Consider the following 21028-nt stretch of genomic DNA (forward strand, 5'->3'; position numbering starts at 1 on the left):
AGGGTTAGCGAGCAGGGGGTGCAGCCCACTAGTTTAAAATAAACCTCGAGAAGGTGAATTTATCCTCGATTGGAGAAACTTTTTACATCCTCGATTTCTGAAGGTTTTTCTAGCCTTGTTCTGTAAATGCAGCTTCAAGTTTGATATAAAAGGGTTGTTAATGCGAACCTCATAACGAGTAAATTAGCATAGTTAAATTTAACTTGGTTTCAAGCTTGAATGGTTTATTCGCTAATCATTTATAAACCTTGTTGGGCTTTGTGATAAAGGTTGTGGCGAACATTAAAATCAACCTTACTCTGATATTTGAGAGTTTTTCACAAGCGTTGTTGACGATATTAGACGATAAATGTTTCTGTCTAGATAAGAAAAAAATTGAATTGGTTCAATATTTTCTAGTAATTTACGGGTTCAGATTCAAGATAAAAGTTTGCCTTAAAGCTGAAAATAACAAGTATTTTTAGGATACGCTTTTTTAATGTTTTTCAGATTGGTGATAGAAGTTTAAATTGACTATTCTCTATTTTAGTCACCTGATATAGAGTGCAGCATTAAATTCTGTTTATATTTGGAATATATGTTCAATAATTTGGTATTTAGGATTAAAAAAAATCTCTGGTTTTTTGGTAGGATTGAGCTCCACGAATTCTGATCGAAAAGTGAATCAAATTAATTTTTATGATGTTATTGCATAATTGGAAAAAAAAGAGATAAAGCTGCGTCTGGCAGGTTTTGAATAGCATAAATGATTACTAGCCAAGAACAATTATTCAGATTTTGATTTTTAGTTTAATTAAACTTAAATTAAGAAAAAAATTAACATTCTTATAACAATTTTTAGCAGTTAGTAATAACATATTTCCTGAAACTCTTCTATGGCACATTTTTTCTGTAAAAATGAAATTCTTAGCTATCCTGTATGCAAAGAGAAAATTCATATCGAAAGTTAAACGAAAACTTCTATCCAGAAAATACGAATACTTAAAAAAAAAATCACATTTTATTACGGCATAAAATCTATTTCATATAATTTTGGAATTCTTCATAACGAAAATAGTTTTTTTGTTGAAATTATGATTTTAAAACGAACATTTAGTCGTATTAAATTTATATTTATGTTACCTCGTTCGATTTGGAGAATACTTTTGTTAAAATAATATAAATGTTTTAAAAAAATTATTGTACATTGTACAATGCAGAAAATAACTAAAATTGGAAAACTTAAATAACTTTTGATCTACAAATATGTTTTTGGTGTTAATTTGCAATCTACCTAATGGAGAAAAAGAATAACATTAAATTTGCTTATTAATAAATGCAGACGATATATAATCTGTAGTTAAAATCAGTTCTTAAAAAATACGTACTTCGAGAGCGTATTTTTTTTTCTGGCGGAATTTAATTCTTAAACTGCAAAATTTAGCGATCGAAAGTTAGTTGCCCTGTAAATTTGTTTTACTTATTACACATTTAACCATGTCTTAAAAAATATTAAACTGAATCAATTATAAAATTCGGCTATTACGAAAAAAAAATTATTTTTACTAGGCAAAATTATTTTTTCAATATTTTTTATTATTTTTTATAATCTATTTCAAAGTTGAGCCAAACAATTTTAAGCAATACGATTAATAAACTCGGTAACTCGTTTCTAACTATATGGTTTTATATAATGTATTTGATTTCCTAACTTAAAGACTATTTGTACGGTGTTTAACTAGTATATTTAGTGTTGTTTATTAGAGAACCAATAACATTGCATATCAGTAGGTGATAAACCGATCATTTATCAATCACCGAACCAAAAGTTATTAGGGTGTTCCATTTTTAATTTAACAAACTACAGATAAACATTTTGTTGAACCAAAGCTGAAAACACTGCCTTCTGCTACATTGAAATTTGAATTAACTAAAATACCAAAAATGACTTTTTCTCGCATTCTTTAGTTGACGAGGAAAATATAACGTATTTCTTGAAATCAAAACTTAATGTGTAAACAAACGAAAATAATTGGTTTCTGTTTCATTAGGTAAATAGTAATTTGGTGCATTGAAACCAACCTGGTGCCTCGTACCTGGTGCCTCGAACCTAGTGCCCCGAAATTGAGATAATTCGTCAGATTAAATTTAGGTAATGGATCTGTATACAAGCGCAGCATTCAAGTTCAGCTTTGATTTAACATAATGGAAAGATTGATATTTTTATAAAATTATACCACTCAAATCTACATATTTTAGAGTATCAGGCATTTGCTCTTTTCTTAGAGTTTCAATTGAGTTGTTGCTCAAATACAGAATATCTAATTTAGATAAATTGCGAAGACAATTTCCAACTGTTACGATACGATTCCCATTAATTTTTAAATAATATAAACTTTTCAGACCTAAAAATTCTCCCTTTTCAAACACCTGTAAGCAGAGACGTACAAATCATTATTATAAAGTAAAAAAATGATACTTAATCTGAATAAAATATTAATGTATAGAATTCAGATACACAATATTGTAACAATTGATGATTTGATAGTGTTTTGAAATTGAAAATTTTGAATTAAGCAATGAAGACTTTTGATTAAAAAAATAATAATATCCGTTAATAGCAGTACTTAATTTTTGTAACACTAGAACTGCACAATGGGCTTGTTGCAGTTAACAAAATAAAAGAACCTTTTATTCTTAATTGCTAAATTAAAAACATAAAATGTAGCACAGAAAAAATATTGCAAAACAAAAAAATAACAAAATTTTAATATTTAATTTAACGAAAAAATCTCACCTTGTGAGAAAAAACACAAGAAAGTTCAACTAAAAAGAAGAAAAAGAATGTTCTACTGATTCTCTTAAAAAACAAAGAGAAAACGAGAGCTACCAAAACAATATGTCCTTTTTTAATTTTGTGCTTTTGCCAACCTGCAACTTCAATTATGTTCTTTGAAATTAATCGTCTGCTACCATGTCTTTGAAAATAATCGTCTGTATGTCAATCTTCAACAGGGCTATTAGCAACAATATGGGAAACATTCTTGCGGATGATCCGAAGACAGGCCATCACAGTTATCATCCTCCGCAGAAGGGACGTTTCCACTGCTTTGTAGTCCGACAAACTACGCCAGAAGTAGAGCAGTTTACTGTATAACAGTTTAATGAAGGTCGAAACTATGCATTCTTTCAGGTTCATCTCAGGTTGATGGAATTGGTTACCCACCGTCTCATTGACCGTAGCCAGAGATTCTTAACTTCGATAATCTACTGTTTTATTAAGCCTAGTTCAAATTCGCCTTAATATTCTCTCTGTGCTACTAGTATGTTTGATTTATCTATACAATATATTAGGCGGACCGGAAAGCAATGTCGTTTCGGTGCATTAAATATTCGTTAGTCTTAAAACCCAAGTCTCTTTTTATCCATTTCGATTCATTCTCGACCCAGCATTGAAAGGTTGTTGCTAACGAGAAAGAATACATTATTGATTAAAAATAAAATCCTGATATATATATATATATATATATATATATATATATATATATATATATATATATATATATATATATATATATATATATATATATATATATATATATATATATATATATATATATATATATATATATATATATATATATATCTTTTTGTTATTATAGATTTTAGTACTGAAAATCGAAGAAGTAGTGCAAAAGGATATTCTTAGTGTTTAACTACACTAGGAACTACCCTTGGTTCTAGCTGCAGTAGAACACCACTTTGGCGTATAGTAGTTTACACCATTTTTGGTTTTAAATTCTTTTTACAGTTTACTGTCTAAGATTATAGTGAGGATATAACTTTTTCAGGAGGCCTTTTCCGGTTTCAAAATGTAAAAATGCAGTTAGTGTAACGAATCCTCTACAAAAATTTAAAGTGTTTTTGAGATTTATTTGAGGTATTAAAGTTTATTTGAGCTTTATGTGCAGTTGACTTCAAAAACAACCTTACAAAATCAACTTCTCAGAGTTTATTACCAAAGTGAAGTTGTTTTATTTCTACTTGAGGTTTTATTGAGGTTCATAGCAACCAGCTTAGAAAATGTTGATTTTTTAGGTGTACAAGTGACTTTTTTACACTTTAAGCAAGTAGGTATATTTGAAGTGTGAATTTAACTACGCGATTTTAACTGAAAGTATAACTGAGTGATATATGATAGTTTGACTTTATGAGATTGAAATTAAGGTTTATTGATGAGGTTATCTTTGGTGCAAAACATAACCTCATTTTCTACCTTTGGTATATTTATTTACACCTTTCAGCCTCCAAAACATCTTTATTTTCTCTTTTTGTATTGGATAGATAAGAAAAATTAGTTGGTCCCTAAGAGAGGACTCCTTATTTCAGTCTTAACTTCTGCTTTCAACTCATTCATAGATTATCACAGATGAGACAAGGAAGCCCGCCTAGGCACTAGGTGCTTTACATGCATTTCTAAAAATGCATGTGAAAAACAATTCAATAATTAAAAAACCTCAGACATGAATTGATATCTCGATAACAAATGACAAATATTTGAATCGGAATTGACAATTATTCTTTTTAAGAATAAGAGCCTTGATGGGAAAGGGCAAAAATAATTGCAAATAAGTTTTTGCAGTGATAATTTTATCATTATTTATTTACTCCGCAGCTTCACGAACGACTTTCATATTATAGAAAACGAATAAAAGCCTTTAACGCAGATGGGACACAAGTGTCCCTTTCATCTATTTTCTTCTGACGTTCCAATTAAAAGCAAAAATATACTTTGATATATTTTAAATACTAATAACAGTCTAATAGTTATATCATCGAAACTATATTTGTAGATAAATTAGCCAAAGATGCCAGAAATCTCAACCTTAATGACTGTAACGTCTCCATCCAAGATGCAAATGCAATTGCTAAATCTAAACTAAGAGAAAAACCAATTCCAACGAAACACATGATATGTAATATAAATGCAGATAGACCCACAACAAAAGCTATATCGGCTATGTCATAGACACGACAAAAAAAACTATATTTGTACCGAAATATAAAATCTAGAAAACGTAGTGGGAATTTCTTTTTCATTTCTATTCAAAAATGTATCAATGATTGATTGTGTAAAATAAATGAATTCCAATCATGAATAACTGTTTTTCTTATATCTAAATAACTGCAAATAAAGGCAAATTTAAAAAAATTATTTTGTGGAAATATTTTTGTTTTTTAAGATTCTACATTCAACTTAGAAAAAGTTTCACCTATGTTTCCTGCTTTATTTTGTAAACCATAAATTATTAAAATGCTAAATATATTATTTTTCACCTTTTTTGACATAAATAAATCCAAAATAAAGAAAACATTTAAAAAATATATTTAATTAAAAGTCTGCGTTAAAGGGATAAGAATGTTCAAGGGATAAAGAATGCTCTTGTTCATTTTTTAACACATAAAACTCACACTAATGAAGTTCGATGCAAGGTACAACTCTCGCAACTCTGACAAATATTGAAAACTGCCATTCAGTGTCCTTAGATGGTTATGGTTGAGATTTAGAATTCTGAGTTCGTTGCGGTAGCCTGCAAACGTCAAACGTTCAATCATTTTGATTTGATTTTCCTGAGCCTTAAATTCAAACAATTCTTTGAGGCCTTTAAAGTCCCATGCTGTCAGCTGCTGAATTTCATTCTTTGCCACATGTACGTGTCTCACTTGGCCGAAACGTAAAACTGTACCCAAGCTTAGTAAACGGTTGTTGAATAGGTTTAATATTGCCAAGCGGGTCTTGAAAGCTGTGAAAAGAACGAATTATGTTCAATGATCGTGTTGATGTTCGTGTAATGATAAACATTGATTAAGAATATTTTGAATGATGCAATTTTCGCCATTTCGAAAATATTACAGTTCCTGTGATTGGGGTGGAAATAATTTTGACATTGGTGAAATTGAATTTTCGCTCCAGATTCAAAGAATGTGCAGCAATTAACTGTTCATCGCATTCTTAATGGCACACAGTGCACAATAAAGGACTATTTTGAATAACTTTTGATCTAACGTTCCAGGCCTCATTCTAAATGATTCGAGGGGTGACCTCGAATATGTTAATTAATTAGTGCAGACGATATTTTAAATTACGAAATCAGGTAGAAAAATGTAAAATGTAAAATTATCTATTTTAAAGGGATGCAAAAACTGTATACCTTAAAAAGCAAACATTTTCGGTTATTATTGAAAAAAAATTATAAATATCATTTACTAGAATTTACTTTTTGCATGGAACTATCTTTGGATAAACGAATCAGGTAAACGTCAGGCTGGAAAAATATGCACTAAATGCCCCAGAGATTTTCAGAATTGATGGAAATCTGTTTCAGTTTGTACTGAATATAATATCTTGATAGTCATTATAACTCATCAGCCTCATTAACTTCCCAGACGGGCTAGTTCAAATTTATTTGAAGCTGAATGAGTTTTAAGCTGGATGAGTTTTAATGAATTTTATGAGTTTCAGAAAGAAATTACAGTTCTTCACAATAACAGTGACTTAACTATATTTAGTTAGTGTAAATAAATAATTTCAAAACGGGATTTCTCAATTAAGAGATTTTGATAAATTGTCTAATTGTTAGTAAGATGTTTAGAAAATTTATTTTTTGTTATGTAAGAAAAAACATTTTTGGTAAAAATTGAATCGTTCTATTTGGAAAACATTATGCACAAGCTTGATTTTTATTTATTTATGTTTATTTTGAAGAAAAAAAATTACTTTCGTAGCATTACTGACTTAGAAACTGTGTGAAATTTTTGACGTGAATTAAATTAAATTATTATAATAATAATAAAATATCTTTTAAAGAGTTTTGCAACCGGAGGACATAAAAGGTAGCGTTTAAGTTGTAAAAATTAAAAAGAAAAAAAATAGGAAAGTTTACCTCTAATTTCTCGTATTAGATTTCCTTCGAGCGATAAATACACTAGCAATCTGAAAGCTATTCTTGGATAAGGTATTACCTCGATCCTGTTATAACTGAGATCAAGTACTTGAAGATGTAACAAATTTTTATAATGGCTCATATTAAAATTACGAATTTGACAGTGTCCCATCATTAAATATTTAATATTTGGTGCTTTAACTTGGAAAAAGTCATCAGGTACTTGCTCTATGGGATTACTTGAAATATTGAGTGTAGTTAGGTTCCATGCAGTCGTAGGTAAAATAGCGGCCACGTCAGATATGTTGTTGTAAGCCAGATGTATAAACTAAAAATTGAAAAATAAATTGACTGATAAATACAATTAGGAAATACGTTTCACGTTTCGGATTTACGAAGCTTAAATAGTATAATTGAAAAACAACATTTAAAAAGCTGTTTAAATACACCAGAAATGTTATCGAGATGGTCCCTTAAATTGTCAAATACATTTCAAAGTGCGAAATACGTTAAAAACGTGAAAAATATTTTCTTAGTTAAAAGTGAAAATTTGTTATTTAAGTTTATCTTTGAACGGTTTCAAATGTGGCACTTCAGTTTTGTTCAGAATCGGTCTACTTTTACTTCTTTTGAATGTGAAATAATAATAATAAAAAGTAAAACGTGTCCATTTTGAAAGACATGAAGGTGGATTCCGATGGTAAATTTTTTTTTGGTAAAAGGCGTTTTATTCTGGAAGTTCTGCGTCCTTCGATTTAAGTCTGAAGAAAAAACTAAGTATTTTTCCATTTTTAGTCACCATAAAAAACTCGATTTTTAATTTCATTAATTTATTTATTATTACTTTCTAGTTAATTTAATTATATCTGAATTTGGAATAGTAACTTGTATAGCAATGAAATACAGATCTTCATTTGAAATTGAGCACTGCATCTAGTCAGAAGTGATTAGTTACCGTTTATATTTTAATATTCTATAATGCAAGGGTGATCTCTTTTTAGGTGATAATGCAATGGCATATTCTGTTTGTAACGAATAGAAAACTATTGAAGCTCGGCGTTAGGTCGTATAATCCATGCAAGAACCTCATCACGGATTATTACGGCTATCCACCACATAGATCCAGTTGAAGTCAAAACATTTTAAACAGTTATTTATTAAAATTTCGATTGGCGACAAATTCAAATTGGCGAGTAAATTCTGGTTACAATGCTTGAGCAACAATCGAAAACTTTTATTGTCGTAAGAAGTATAGTGCTTTTGGGGAGATTTCAGTACTCTAATTGATTAGTCAGTTGTCGGAAATTTTATTGGAAAAAGTTTATTTAGAGATGAAAAAAATTTTAAATTATTTTTTGCTTTAAAATCATATCACTCGGAAAGGAGTTCCAGCATAGACATTAGTACTGAAGATGGTAGGAAAAAGGGTGAAATTTCGATTCTAAGATGCACAGTATGCACGCCTTTCTTTCACATAACAAGTGCTAAAACATTAAAGAAAGCGCTTTTCCTTTTCGTTATTATTCTTTTTTCAAAATGGCAAAGTAGTTACAGAAATACAGAAAAAGTACAAAAATTTTATTAAAATGCCATGTCTATAAGTAAAGACAATTATAAATAATTCCTTTTATCTTTGGCACTGAACTTAACTGGTAAATTTTAGTTTTTTCAGCATTGTGAGCTAACTACACTTCGATGGTCGTTAATTATAAAGCCATCCTCATACATATTTTCAAACTAAAGTAAAAAAAAAGCTACCGGAATTAGTGTTTTCCGTTCTCATTTTATTCGAATACATTCATTAATGCATACGGATGTAATATCTATTTTGTTTACAGAGAGAAAAAGGTATTAAGGTCTACATACTGGTGGGTGTGTATTCCTGAAGAGATGGTTAACGTGTAGCAGCTGATTATGAATGAGGTCCACTTTTTTCAGCTTCTTCAAGGAATCGAATAAATTAGGAGGCAGCAGTGTAAGCTTGTTATAAGAAAGATCCAAAATAATCACATTGTTTGTACCCTATCAAGAACAAAGATTACAATGGGAATGTTATGAAGATTGCATGTATTTTTATTTACCATTAAAAATGAAAGATTACATTAACAGATAAAACACCCACGTGTCGCATAGTTCAAGATAGAAAGACTAAGTACATTAAGTAATTGTACACTTACGGTTTGAATGTTTAAATAATTATTTAAAAAAAAATATGAAAAAGTTCCGAAAGCTTTCTGTGCTTTATTACTACATATTATCTATGTTCTCTACTTATCATAAATTCCTTTTTTTTTTTTTTAGTACTATGTCCCGAGAGAATCCTTTCCACTACGGAGGGAGCATATGAGCAACTCCTAGCCCTCAGGCCGGGGAAACCACACCCAGCCTTTTTATCCGGTTTGTGGAACATTTTAAAATTTTTTTTTTCAATAGAAAAAAATAACATGGTTTGAAATTTCTAAAAAAAAATGGTTATTTTACTATTTTCAACCAAAGTAGTGTAATAACCATAAAAGATGGTAATCAACGGTTGAGTTGACGGTGTATGGCTTACGGTAAAAAAAAAACCCAGCTAGTTGACTGTTTTCACCGAATGTGGTTAAACAACCAGAATTTTACCAACGACATCTAGGCTTATAGCTAATGAGAATCGAGTGCACATTTATCGAAATCTGGAAGTCAATATTGATACAGTGATACTTGAGATCCAATCGAACTTTACAAAAACGTATTTAGGTCATACAGATGCGTAATCAAAAATTATAATTTTACTCAAGTTTTTTTACAAATATTTGATGTTTAGTTAAAATCTGATCAGTAGAATTGGAACTGAAAAACTCTGATTACAAGATATTAATTTTAACCACACTGTTTCATTTCTTTATTTTTTACTTACCTACAGTAAAACAAAAGTAATGTATATTTTTTTCCATATTCATATGGAGTTTAATTTGGGGATATTGAAAATGAAATTTAACAAGTCTTTGGGATAGTGCTGTAAATTTTACCTCACCTCAAAGACATCGGGATTAACATCCAGGATGGAATTATTGTAGAAAGATATGTACTCCAGTGAGGGAAGGTCCTTCAGCGAATCACCTTTCAAGGAAGTCAATAGGCTGCTTTTCCAGTTTAACTCTGTGAGAGAATTCCGGACTGGGCGAAAATTAGGAATCTTCTGCCAAAAAAAGACAGAAGAAAAAATTAAATATATATATATATATATATATATATATATATATATATATATATATATATATATGTAAATGCCTTGGTTACCATTAATAAAGTCAATCAAGACATTAAGTGATTATGCTTATTCCTTAATGATAACATGAGTCACACAGATTCTTAAACAATTAATATCGAACCACACAGGTTCCCAGTTTCACACAGAAACATTTAGTTACACAGGATCGAACCACACAGGTTCCAAGTTTCACACAGAAACAAACTTCAACTAACTAATAACATAGTCACATAGACTTTAATCACTAAGATTATCAGTTTCACTTAGAAACTGCTTCAACAGACAATTCCAACTGACTCCTCATTTACATCGAGAAAGTTCTATGCATTTCTTTCAGACGAGCGACATCTGGCGGGATAACATAGAGGCTGTTGTTTCGCTTATTACATTCTCGGCTATTTTGACGAGTTTCGTCCTCGAAACAGAATGACTAAAAAAAATATGATTTTTTCTCCTGACACCATATGTAAATGCCTTGGTTACCATTAATAAAGTCAATCAAGACATTAAGTGATTATGCTTATTCCTTAATGATAACATGAGTCACACAGATTCTTAAACAATTAATATCGAACCACACAGGTTCCCAGTTTCACACAGAAACATTTAGTTACACAGGATCGAACCACACAGGTTCCAAGTTTCACACAGAAACAAACTTCAACTAACTAATAACATAGTCACATAGACTTTAATCACTAAGATTATCAGTTTCACTTAGAAACTGCTTCAACAGACAATTCCAACTGACTCCTCATTTACATCGAGAAAGTTCTATACATTTCGTTTAGACGAGCGACATCTGGCTGGATAACATAGAGGCTGTTGTTTCGCTTATTACATATATATATTATAAATGAGTGTCTGTCTCTCCTTGTTCTTCGATCGATCGAATTCGATAAACCTGGCATACAAATAGTTTGAAACACGAGGAAGGTCACTGTCTACATTAGAACATTCTACGACAAACTGTCAGTATTGGTTTAGCGAAAAACGAAATGGAATTTTGTGATTGGTTAAATTTATAGTTATCTATTGTTTTAAATTTAACTATAGATGAATCAACTTTTCACATATTTTATAGATAACAGAGATATTTTCTAGCTTATAACTCTGCTTGATCAAAAAATAGTTTACCGCAAGTGTTTAAATATTTAATTATTCTATTTTCGTAATGTCATATAAATTCAATGAACAACGTTATTTGGTAGCATGCGCGGTCTGTGTGTTACCAAATTCATACTTTTAAAGTTGTTTGGTACCACACGCTTTTTTTTCATTTCATGCGGAATAATCAGATAAGTGACATTTTCCAAATCTCAGATTATGTATATCACTAACAGTAGAGTGAATGATTTCTGATTTTTTATTAATTCGGGTTCATTTTAAAGCTAGTTTCTTTAAAAAAATGAAAGTCAGTTTATTTAAAAAAAAAAACATTTATAAAATTCCCATCTGGAATTTGTAGAATAGTTATAGAAATTATAGAATAGTTATAAAAAGTTCAAAAAGAGAGCGTGAGCACAGCACGCTGAACTCAGACTACTTCAATCACTAACAACAGGATTGACATTTCCCGAATTATTTATAACTCTTTGCCATGCAGATTACTTTAAACTTGTTTCATTTCAAAAAGTGAGCGTCAATTTGCTTAAAATTATTTTCCATTAAATGTTACGAAATATTAAAAAAAAAATGGATTAAACCTTTTTTTAATACATGCTAAGTTCAGGATTATCGCTAACTTAAGGTGGACGTTTCTCGAATTTTTTAAAGATTTCTTTGCCATGCGAAATTCATTTGAAACTTGTTTGATACTAATAAGTATGTTTCTGTTCGTTAGAAAATACCCATATATACCAAAATATATTTATAGAATTTTTTAAAAAAAAGAAACAAAGCAGTTTTTTTTGTCCTAAAACATATTAGGTTCAGAATATGTACATCGCTAATGACATAAATATGAAAAAAGTGCTTGAGACTGTTTTATAAATTTTCGTTTGATACTTTAAGTTTTTCTAGGTATTTCAAAAAGAAGATATACAGGGTGAGCCAGTCAAACCTGCATTTTTGAAATGACTGTAAAAAATAAACGGATGTATATTTCAAACTTTTATTGTTACTATCTTAATCTGCATTAAAAAGCATTTAAGAAACAACATTCACTGTTTAAAAATAACGCCAGTAAAATGGTGTCCTTCCCGATCGAGACATTCTTGTAGGCGATTTCTGAAACTGCCCGTCACATCACGGAGCATACGCTGAGGACCAATTGCTTCACCAATTTCACGAATTGCTTCACCAATTGCTTCAAAGTTTTTCACCCACAATTTGATTGAATTAACAGACGGCACTGGCCTATTTGGATTAATTTGAAAATTCGTCCGGAAACGACGCTGAGCGGCTGCATAACTACCACTTCGGTAAAACGCTTTCACAGCGAAAAAACGTTGTTGTTTAGACCAATGCTCCATGGCGACTGAAATGCTTAGTTGTGGGGGACACAATGGTAAAATTGGTAACTCTCACCGCCTACTTTCACGGCTCTCCCACCCTTTTCAAAAATGCAGGTTTGACTGGCTCACCCTGTAGTTCAAGTGTCAGAACTAGCAGAACTTTCACTATATCTGTGATAACGATTATAGTTGAAAGATTCATGTTAAATTACAGATTTAGAGATATTTGTTAGAGCTTTTAATTTGGAAATATTTTATTTGAAAAGAATGCTTAAAAATGCAAATTTGTGAAAGAACTTTGGAATTTTTAACTTGAATCAGTAGAGATTTTGTCATAATTTTTAAGTTTAATTTTCGCTTTATTTTTAACCTTTCAAACGCAATTATTAAATATTTTGTTTATAGTTTTAATTTCAGTAGAGAAAAATTAAAACAACTTTTTACAGTCAGCATTACAGTTCACCTGCGGAAATTGGAAATTTTGTGACGCACTTATGGTAAATATTGTAGTTTTTGATATTTTATACAATTACTTCGAAGTAGAAAAAATAAGTTTTATGCATAGTTTCCTAACCTAAATTAATATCTATAGAAAAATAATCCAGCACATTTGGCATGCGTCAGCTTTGGTAAATTAAAGTTAATTTGACTTATTTTGTAGTAAATATGACTCTTTCAGTTGTTTGTAGTAACTTCCGAAACATTGTAATGGTTTTTGAGGGTTTTTAAAGGTGAAATGAACCTTTCAAATTTGTTTTAATTTTGTTGTAATTTTTAATTGATCAAGCGTTTGTAGCTCTTAAAAGCGCCGTTTCACTTGGGTTTCTTTTTTCTATTGATAAACCGGATTTCTTGTAATTCATTGTGTATTGAGAAGAAATTAGATCGTTTAACACGTTAACACCACACGTAATTTTAAGTAATTTCCCGTCAGGGCGACCTGCTTATAAGCGCTCATATTATGGTATTGAAATGCGGCGCTCTAATAATAGATTGAAATAAATAAAAATTTGATTTGGAATAAATAGAAATTAATTAAATTTTAAATTATCTTTTAGCAATTACAAGATTTTTAGGTTTTTATCCGATTTTACATCGTCAGTTTCTGGTGACTGAGCTGTAAAAAAGTGTTCCTCAAAATTGAGCAAAAACGTGTGAAAACCGATGTATTCGAATTTGGAAACCTATGTACTCATTATTCGATATAGTTTACATTCAAAATGTAATATTATAAAAAATAGCACTTCATTACAAAATGACACATTATACTTAAATGTGATAAAGTTCAAATTTTATAATTTAATAAGTTCAAATATTAGAAAAAAAAATCTAATTAGATCAAAGTTTACTACACTTACCTTCATGCCAAATTTATTTTTTAAAAAAATATCTTCAGATCGGTAATCAGCACTTTCCTTACCTTGCTGTCTTGTTTATTTACAAATGAGGCCGGATTATCAGGGCTGTTTCAATTTTGAAAGCTTCGTTATACTCAATAATTATCATCGGGTTTTCAAGTTCGGTTTTAATTGCTTCGGAGCTATTATGTCAAGTGTTTGATCAACTTTCGGAAAGATCTTTTTTTAAAGATTAATGCAGCCTCAGCGAAAAGTTCAGTATCAGTCACCAATGACTGACCTGGAATAAACGAAAAGTTCAGCCTCAGTCACTGATGACTGACGCGGAATAAATTAAAAATTCAGTGTCAGTTACCCCGATGACGGACGCATTAAAAACAAAAAGTTTACTCTCAATCACCGATGACTGACGCGGATTAAACGAAAAGTTCAACCGATGACTGACGCGGCCTAATTGGAAAGTCCAGTGTCAGTCTCCGATGACTGACGCAGCACTCGACCAGCTTTCGAAACAACTTTGATTGAGAATTATTAGATGTATTGAATGAGAGCGGAGACGAAGCAAATAAAGGAATTACCTTCAAAGAGCTGCAGTGCACGTGGAATATACTCAAACTAATCACATTTTCTAAAACATTCTCCTGGATATCTTCATTATCTAAATTGTTCAAATATATTCTGAACAATTTGATACCTTCGAAACTTCTGGCAGGAAGGGTAGTTACTACTCCGTCGACTACGATATCATAGGTCACATTCACATCGAATATAGATCGATTAAATAAATATTTGGGAGCGAAAAGTTCCGTGGCTTCAGAACACTTCACCAGTGTAACAGTTTCAAATTCATAAAAGTTGCAACCTGGTATCAATTCATCATTTTCTGTATCTAGATCTTGATCTTCATAGATATTGTCACAACAACCATACCAACGATATTTACAATATGGTGGACGGTTGCTACATTTCCGATTAGAAATATCATCTTCTTGCTCGTTAAAAATAGCGTCCCAACAACTATGCTGAGCAATGGCTTCTAGGTGCATACAGAAACAATCTTTCAGTAACTCACTGCATCTAGCATTAGGCTTCTTACCGTCTAAATTTATCCCTCTATTGCTGTTTATTACAGAAAATTCATCTAATGTATCAAAATTAATATGAGAATGCCATGTAAAATTCGCACACCAAATTCGTCCTAAAGAATAAAGATCATCGCAATTGTAATCCGAAGGTAGCATATTGCAAACTACACCAGGACCAGGGCCATCAAAGTCAAAAGCTTCAAGATCAATATCTTCTAAATAAGAGTCTTTGCAATTGGAAAAAACGAATAAACATAATAGTAAACATATTCCATAGAGTTTCATCGTGTAATAAGACTTTGTAATAGCAGTTGTAATAGCGTAGTTGTAAGTAATAGCGTCTCTATTTATTAAAATCTGAACTGAATATTATTAGATTTTTCCTATGTGCCAAATGAAATGTCTCTAAATGTAAGATTCACTTTGATTACCAAATTTACATTATTGGTTTTTCATTTATTCTCGCATATATAAACTACAATAAAATTTCTTGTCGTAAGTAATTGCCATTATCACTTTTTACGCAGTCGAAATTGGTCTAAATCTTTTTAAAAGCCATCTTTTTACCAGTAAAAATTATTTTAGTTGATGAAAACAGGTTTTTAAGTAAATATAAACAAACATTGATAATTAAGAATAATCATCTTCCCTTCTGTCTGCTTCCTTTTTGACTTCCTTTGATAACGGAATTAAATAATCTCTTTATCAGTTGCATAGGTTAACAAGGAAGATACATATAGTTACAATGAAAATTAAATTTGATTTCTTTTTCCTCGTAAATACTTCGCAGCATATATATATAATTACTACTAATATAATTACAACATATAATTACTACCAGGAAAAAATTTATTGTAGACTTCAATTCTGCTTAGATTAAAATTTACTCTTCTACCTTGCTATCATCGTCTTACCTTTTTTAATAGCACGATTTTATGTATGAAGGATTTGTTAGATGATATTCATCATCCTAACATTTTCGCATTTCTGCGAGCTATTGGTATTTTATATTGTATATAACTGTTTTATCTGATTTTATTCACTCTTATCTCCTACCCATGAACCGTTTTACCTTTTCTGTGTATTTTATAGAATTACGCTTTTATTGATTTTATGAACTTTTAAAAATACGTGTCTTGAGATAAACAATTTTATTCGTTTCATTTATTTTACGACAATAAAACTATTGTGTGCAATTTACCATTAGATCTAACTCAACAAATTGTTTGGCGCAGCATATCCTCCTTTGGATCTTGTGCCATAAAACTTCTACATTCAATCAATCAATCTACCTTGCTATCTCTTTACTAGACACGCATTTTTTTCCACTTCAAATTTGTGCACATACTTAATCGAATTCACAGAACCAAACTACACAATAAAAATTTCCCACTAAGTTAGTGAGAGCTCAGAGATAAGATTATTTTTATGAAAATCACTTTTGGATGATTTTGAAACTAGAGGCATTTTTGAAAGTGGAATTATTTTAAAAATTACTTTAAAATTGATCGTTGTTTGTGATTAACATTGAATCTCGTAATTGTCAACGTCAAGATTAATTTAAAATTTAGACTTAAGAGGATTTTATAAGTCACATAATGAAACTAAACAAGGTTAGGTCTGTTACCGAACAAAAGTTTGAATTTTTTTTGCATGAAATTACACTTTTTGAGCTAGTAATACAGCTACCAAATAGGTAATTAGTCTAAAATTATATTGAACTATTTGAAATTAACTTGGATTCCTGTATATGATTTGTACCTGTTTAAATTTAGGGTAAAAATTGAACGCTCTTGAACGAATTTATTTATAATTTGTTAAATAAATGTGAAACCAAGAAAAAAGTTTTTTTTTTAAACTCAAAAGAACTTTACTTTAATTTGAAGTGTTTCCTAGGCTGTTCATAATTAGCCTACCTCTCCTTTCATGTTATTTAAAAGACCAAATATCCCAACAATGCCTGCGTGAAGCTAGTACCCGAAAATGCGAAAATTCAAATATTCAAACTACATTTATTTGACCACTTTTTGACCATAAATGACCAACTTTTAATTTTCTTACCACCCATATTTCAGACTAAATTCTAAAAATAAGACCTGGGAGAAGCATGAAGTTATCCTCCGAAAATCAGGAAAATTTGAAATTTTAACTGCATTTGTTTGACCACTCTTTGTCCACAAATGACCACCTTTTAATTTTTTGACCACCCTTATTTCAGCCATAATCTTACAAATAAGGCTTAGGGGAAGCGTGAAGTTATCTCTTGAAAATAAGGAAACTCAAGTGCACAAACTGCATTCGTTTGACCATGCCTGACAATCTTTAAATTTTTTGACCACTTTTATTTCGGACATAATTTTTAAAATTAAATTATCACTTTTTATGCCAAATAAATAAAATTCCAATTTTTTATAGTGTATTCGTTTGACCACAAATGATCACCCTTTAGTTTCTTTTTTTTTTTTTTACCTCTCTTTTTTTAGCCATAAACCATAAAAATAAGGCTAAAGGTCAGCATGAAGTTAGACCCCGAAAATCAGAAAAATAAAAAAAAAATTCTATTACATTTGTTTGACCACACATGATCACCTTTTAGTTTTTTCTGACGACCCTTATGTTAGCCTTAATCCTAGAAAAAGGTATGGGGTGGTGTGAAGTTAGCCCTCGAAAATGACGGAATTAAAAATTTCAACTGCCTTCGTTCGACCACAAATGCCCACCTTTTAATTTGTTTACCATCCTTATTTTAGCCACAATCAATTAGTGAATAATAATTTCGAAATTAAATTGTAATCATTAAAATATTTGTCTTTTCTTAAACTTAAATTTCAATGGATCTACGAGAATCAAGTTGTTCGATTTGTAAAATAGTAAGGAAAAAACTCATGAATACCTTTTGAAAAATGTGTCAATACATTATTGGATTTACTTTTATTTTATGTCTTTGAGTGTTTTTAAAAATTAATCATCTGTCTTAATCTTATTTTATTTGTACTTGTTTTACATGTGTTCTTACTTAGAGTAATTATTTAATAATTTTTTTTTGGATATAGCACGGAAAAAATTATTTTTCTATATTAGCAATATGTAATAATCATTCTATTAGCAATTTCTAATAATTCAAATTCTAATAATCCTTAAGACCTGATTGTAAACATTGATAAGTTTTGGGCAGTTTCAAATTTTAAGTTCCATTGTTTTTATGTTTAAATATAAATAAAAGTTAACTTCGAAGATATAATTTAATCTAGTGATTAGATATGTGTTCCTATTTTTTATATAATTATTTCAATATTTTATTAAAATAAATATTTTTAAAAAGAAAATGCCTAATTGTTAATGCTTTCGAAGAATCCTTAGATATTCTGAAATCGTAAAGCAAAATAATATTTTTTATTGTATGCTAATTTAATATATTACTTATTTTATTTACTTTCCATGGCTAATACTCAACTGGAGGAAAGGTGTTATGGCTGTTTTTGAAACCGTTATTTATTGCTGAACGAAATTAGTTTCTAAAATAACTTTATTATTATGAAAGTATTTCTACTCTTCTAGAGATTAAACAGGGCTCGAAAAACCGCCCGTCCTCGGCGGTCAAAAATTCCCCGCGGACAACAAATTTCTCAAATCCAGCGTCCGCGCGGACGGCCATTTTCCCGTTTACGTTTGTGATACATTTTCAATTTTTGTTATCTGAGACTAGCGCCTCACTTCTAAAATGACCCTCTAATCTCGAAATACAGCAACATACTGTGCATGGTGGAATTGATGTTTTCTCTGTCTGGGAGTACTGCAGCGGTTGAAAGGGGCTTTTCAGCAATGAACTTACAAAAAAACACATTACTTACTGGTCTTAAACAAAAAGCGTTAAATGCATTTATGAACATCTACCTAAATGGAAAACCTCTTTCAGGTTTCTGTGCAGAAACCTCTGTAAATCATTGGCTTGATTGTGGAACTGGCAAACGTCATATTTGATTCATTTAAAAAACGCAGTACCATCGGTTAAATTGACATGATAATTGACAGATAACTTAACCTTTGTTATTTAAATTATTTCATCAAAGAAATAAATTATTTCATAATAGAAATACTAGGTTACTATTAATAACCTAGTATTTCTTTTATTACTGTATAATGTAATCCTAGTAACTACTAATTCATTGTGCAATTTATATAAATGTTTGTAATAAATAAGAGAAAATTATATTTTTATTTATTTAGAAGCGACGGGTTAGTTTTAAAGGAGGACGGGTACATTGTTGGACAAGCCGTCCTCGGGGACGGGTAAAATTTCTGAGTTTTTTTGAGCTCTGAGATTAAATAAGTCGAATTTTATGCACCTTATTGAGAAATATGTTTTCAAAAAGTACAACAACCTAATAATTTTTAGGAATTTTTTAGATTTTCTACATCTTATTCAACTTTTATTTTCCTACTTACGAAACTATTTTAAAGTAACATTGTAGAAAATAAAAATATGATTAGAGTGAACAAGAATTATATATATATATATGTATATATATATATATACATATATATATATATATATATATATATATATATATATATATATATATATATATATATATATATATATATATATATATATATATATATATATATATATATATATATATATATATATATATATATATATATATATATTTTAGATTTATACGCTTCGGAGGACTGTAATTATTCCATTTAAAGTACATAGTCATTTTGGAATTTATTTTTAACATTTTTATGCTGTAAGAAAAAGTTTTTGACCATTACTACGTTTGGATGACAGCTATAATTAAGATGTATTAAATTGATGTTGCTGAAAGAAAGGCTGAAATAAGACTTGTCAGCAAAACTAAAAGGTGTTCATTTGTGGTTAAAGGAATACAATACAATTTTTTTATTTTATTTATTTGGTGTAACAATTCGAAAATTGCCCCCGAATTTTATTTTTAGGAATATGCCCAAAATAAGAGCGATAAAAAACGGTCTTTTGTGGTCAAACGAATGCAGTTTGAATTTTTGATTTTCCTCATTTTCGGGGGCTATCTTTGCATAGCTCAATAAGCAATGCTAGGAAACGGTTATAAAGAAAAACGAAAGGAGATGGAAATGTTGGGTTTCCCAATCCATTTCCCATTTCTTTATTCCATTTTCAAAATAAGTCACAATGTTCTTCAACAGATGGCACTGCTGACTGGGAAAACTATTAAACCAAATTTTTCGCTGTAGATCATTTCATCAGAAATATTTGCACAGGTTTGATTTATTTTATCTTCAGCTTGCCCCGCGTAGTTGCTGTCTGTAAACATTGATAATTTTAAAAACATTGTTATATTATTTTCTCAGTTAGCAACCCTACTCGTTGACAATCATAGCGTTTTCTTTCTGATTTTTCAAGTTTTTAGAAACAATCCAATTGATCTTGAATTTTACCCGAAAATTAATATTATTTTTATTTATTTATTTATTTTTCAAAAATAACAAAACACACAATTTCACACACAAAAAAATCCTTAAAATTCTAACAAAATCAAAAACTTTTAACTACATAAATTTTTTTAATATCATTAATTTTTATTTATTTATTTATTTTTGTGCAAACTAGCTCTTTTGTTTCCTTTAGTTATGCGTTGTGAAAAATATTTCTTCCCAACAGTAATAAATTAAAGCAGGATTTTCTAATGCAAACAGAATTTTTACAAACCTTTTGTCAAAACTTAAGAGATAGAAATTTTTCTACTTCATTTTGCCCTTTATATATCTGTTTAAATCATTCACATGTAGATGAGGAGAAAATTATTTTTATTTTAATTTATTAAAATATTTATAAAATACCTTCGCTAATACAAGGGGAATTTTTTTTCAAACTACGTAAATTCTGTAGTAACATAGGTTATGGATAAAGAAGTCTATAAAATAATAGAAGAAAAGTAAAATTTCTAAA

At 29.7% G+C, this 21028-nt stretch overlaps 1 protein-coding gene across 2 annotated transcripts in view; it reads right to left on the reverse strand.

Moving 5' to 3' along the window:
* LOC107448357 (uncharacterized) overlaps positions 1 to 15688 on the reverse strand; it is a 44021-nt gene extending 28333 nt beyond the window's left edge. Inside the window, exons 1-6 of one of the 2 annotated variants that reach the window (XM_087157630.1) lie at positions 14566 to 15427; positions 9937 to 10101; positions 8790 to 8945; positions 6924 to 7251; positions 5452 to 5783; positions 2217 to 2409 (exon numbers count right to left, since the gene is read on the reverse strand). In XM_087157630.1, the coding sequence (XP_087013756.1) occupies positions 2217 to 2409; positions 5452 to 5783; positions 6924 to 7251; positions 8790 to 8945; positions 9937 to 10101; positions 14566 to 15357 (1966 nt within the window). In that variant the 5' untranslated portion in view covers positions 15358 to 15427. Of the gene's footprint in view, positions 1 to 2216; positions 2410 to 5451; positions 5784 to 6923; positions 7252 to 8789; positions 8946 to 9936; positions 10102 to 14565 lie in introns of both variants that reach the window. The other variant, XM_087157631.1, reaches the window with a different exon arrangement.
* Between the last annotated feature and the right edge of the window lie 5340 nt (positions 15689 to 21028).

Source organism: Parasteatoda tepidariorum, chromosome 2, assembly GCF_982258835.1.
Source record: "Parasteatoda tepidariorum strain Cologne lab strain chromosome 2, Ptep-v5.0, whole genome shotgun sequence".
NCBI lineage: Eukaryota > Metazoa > Arthropoda > Arachnida > Araneae > Theridiidae > Parasteatoda > Parasteatoda tepidariorum.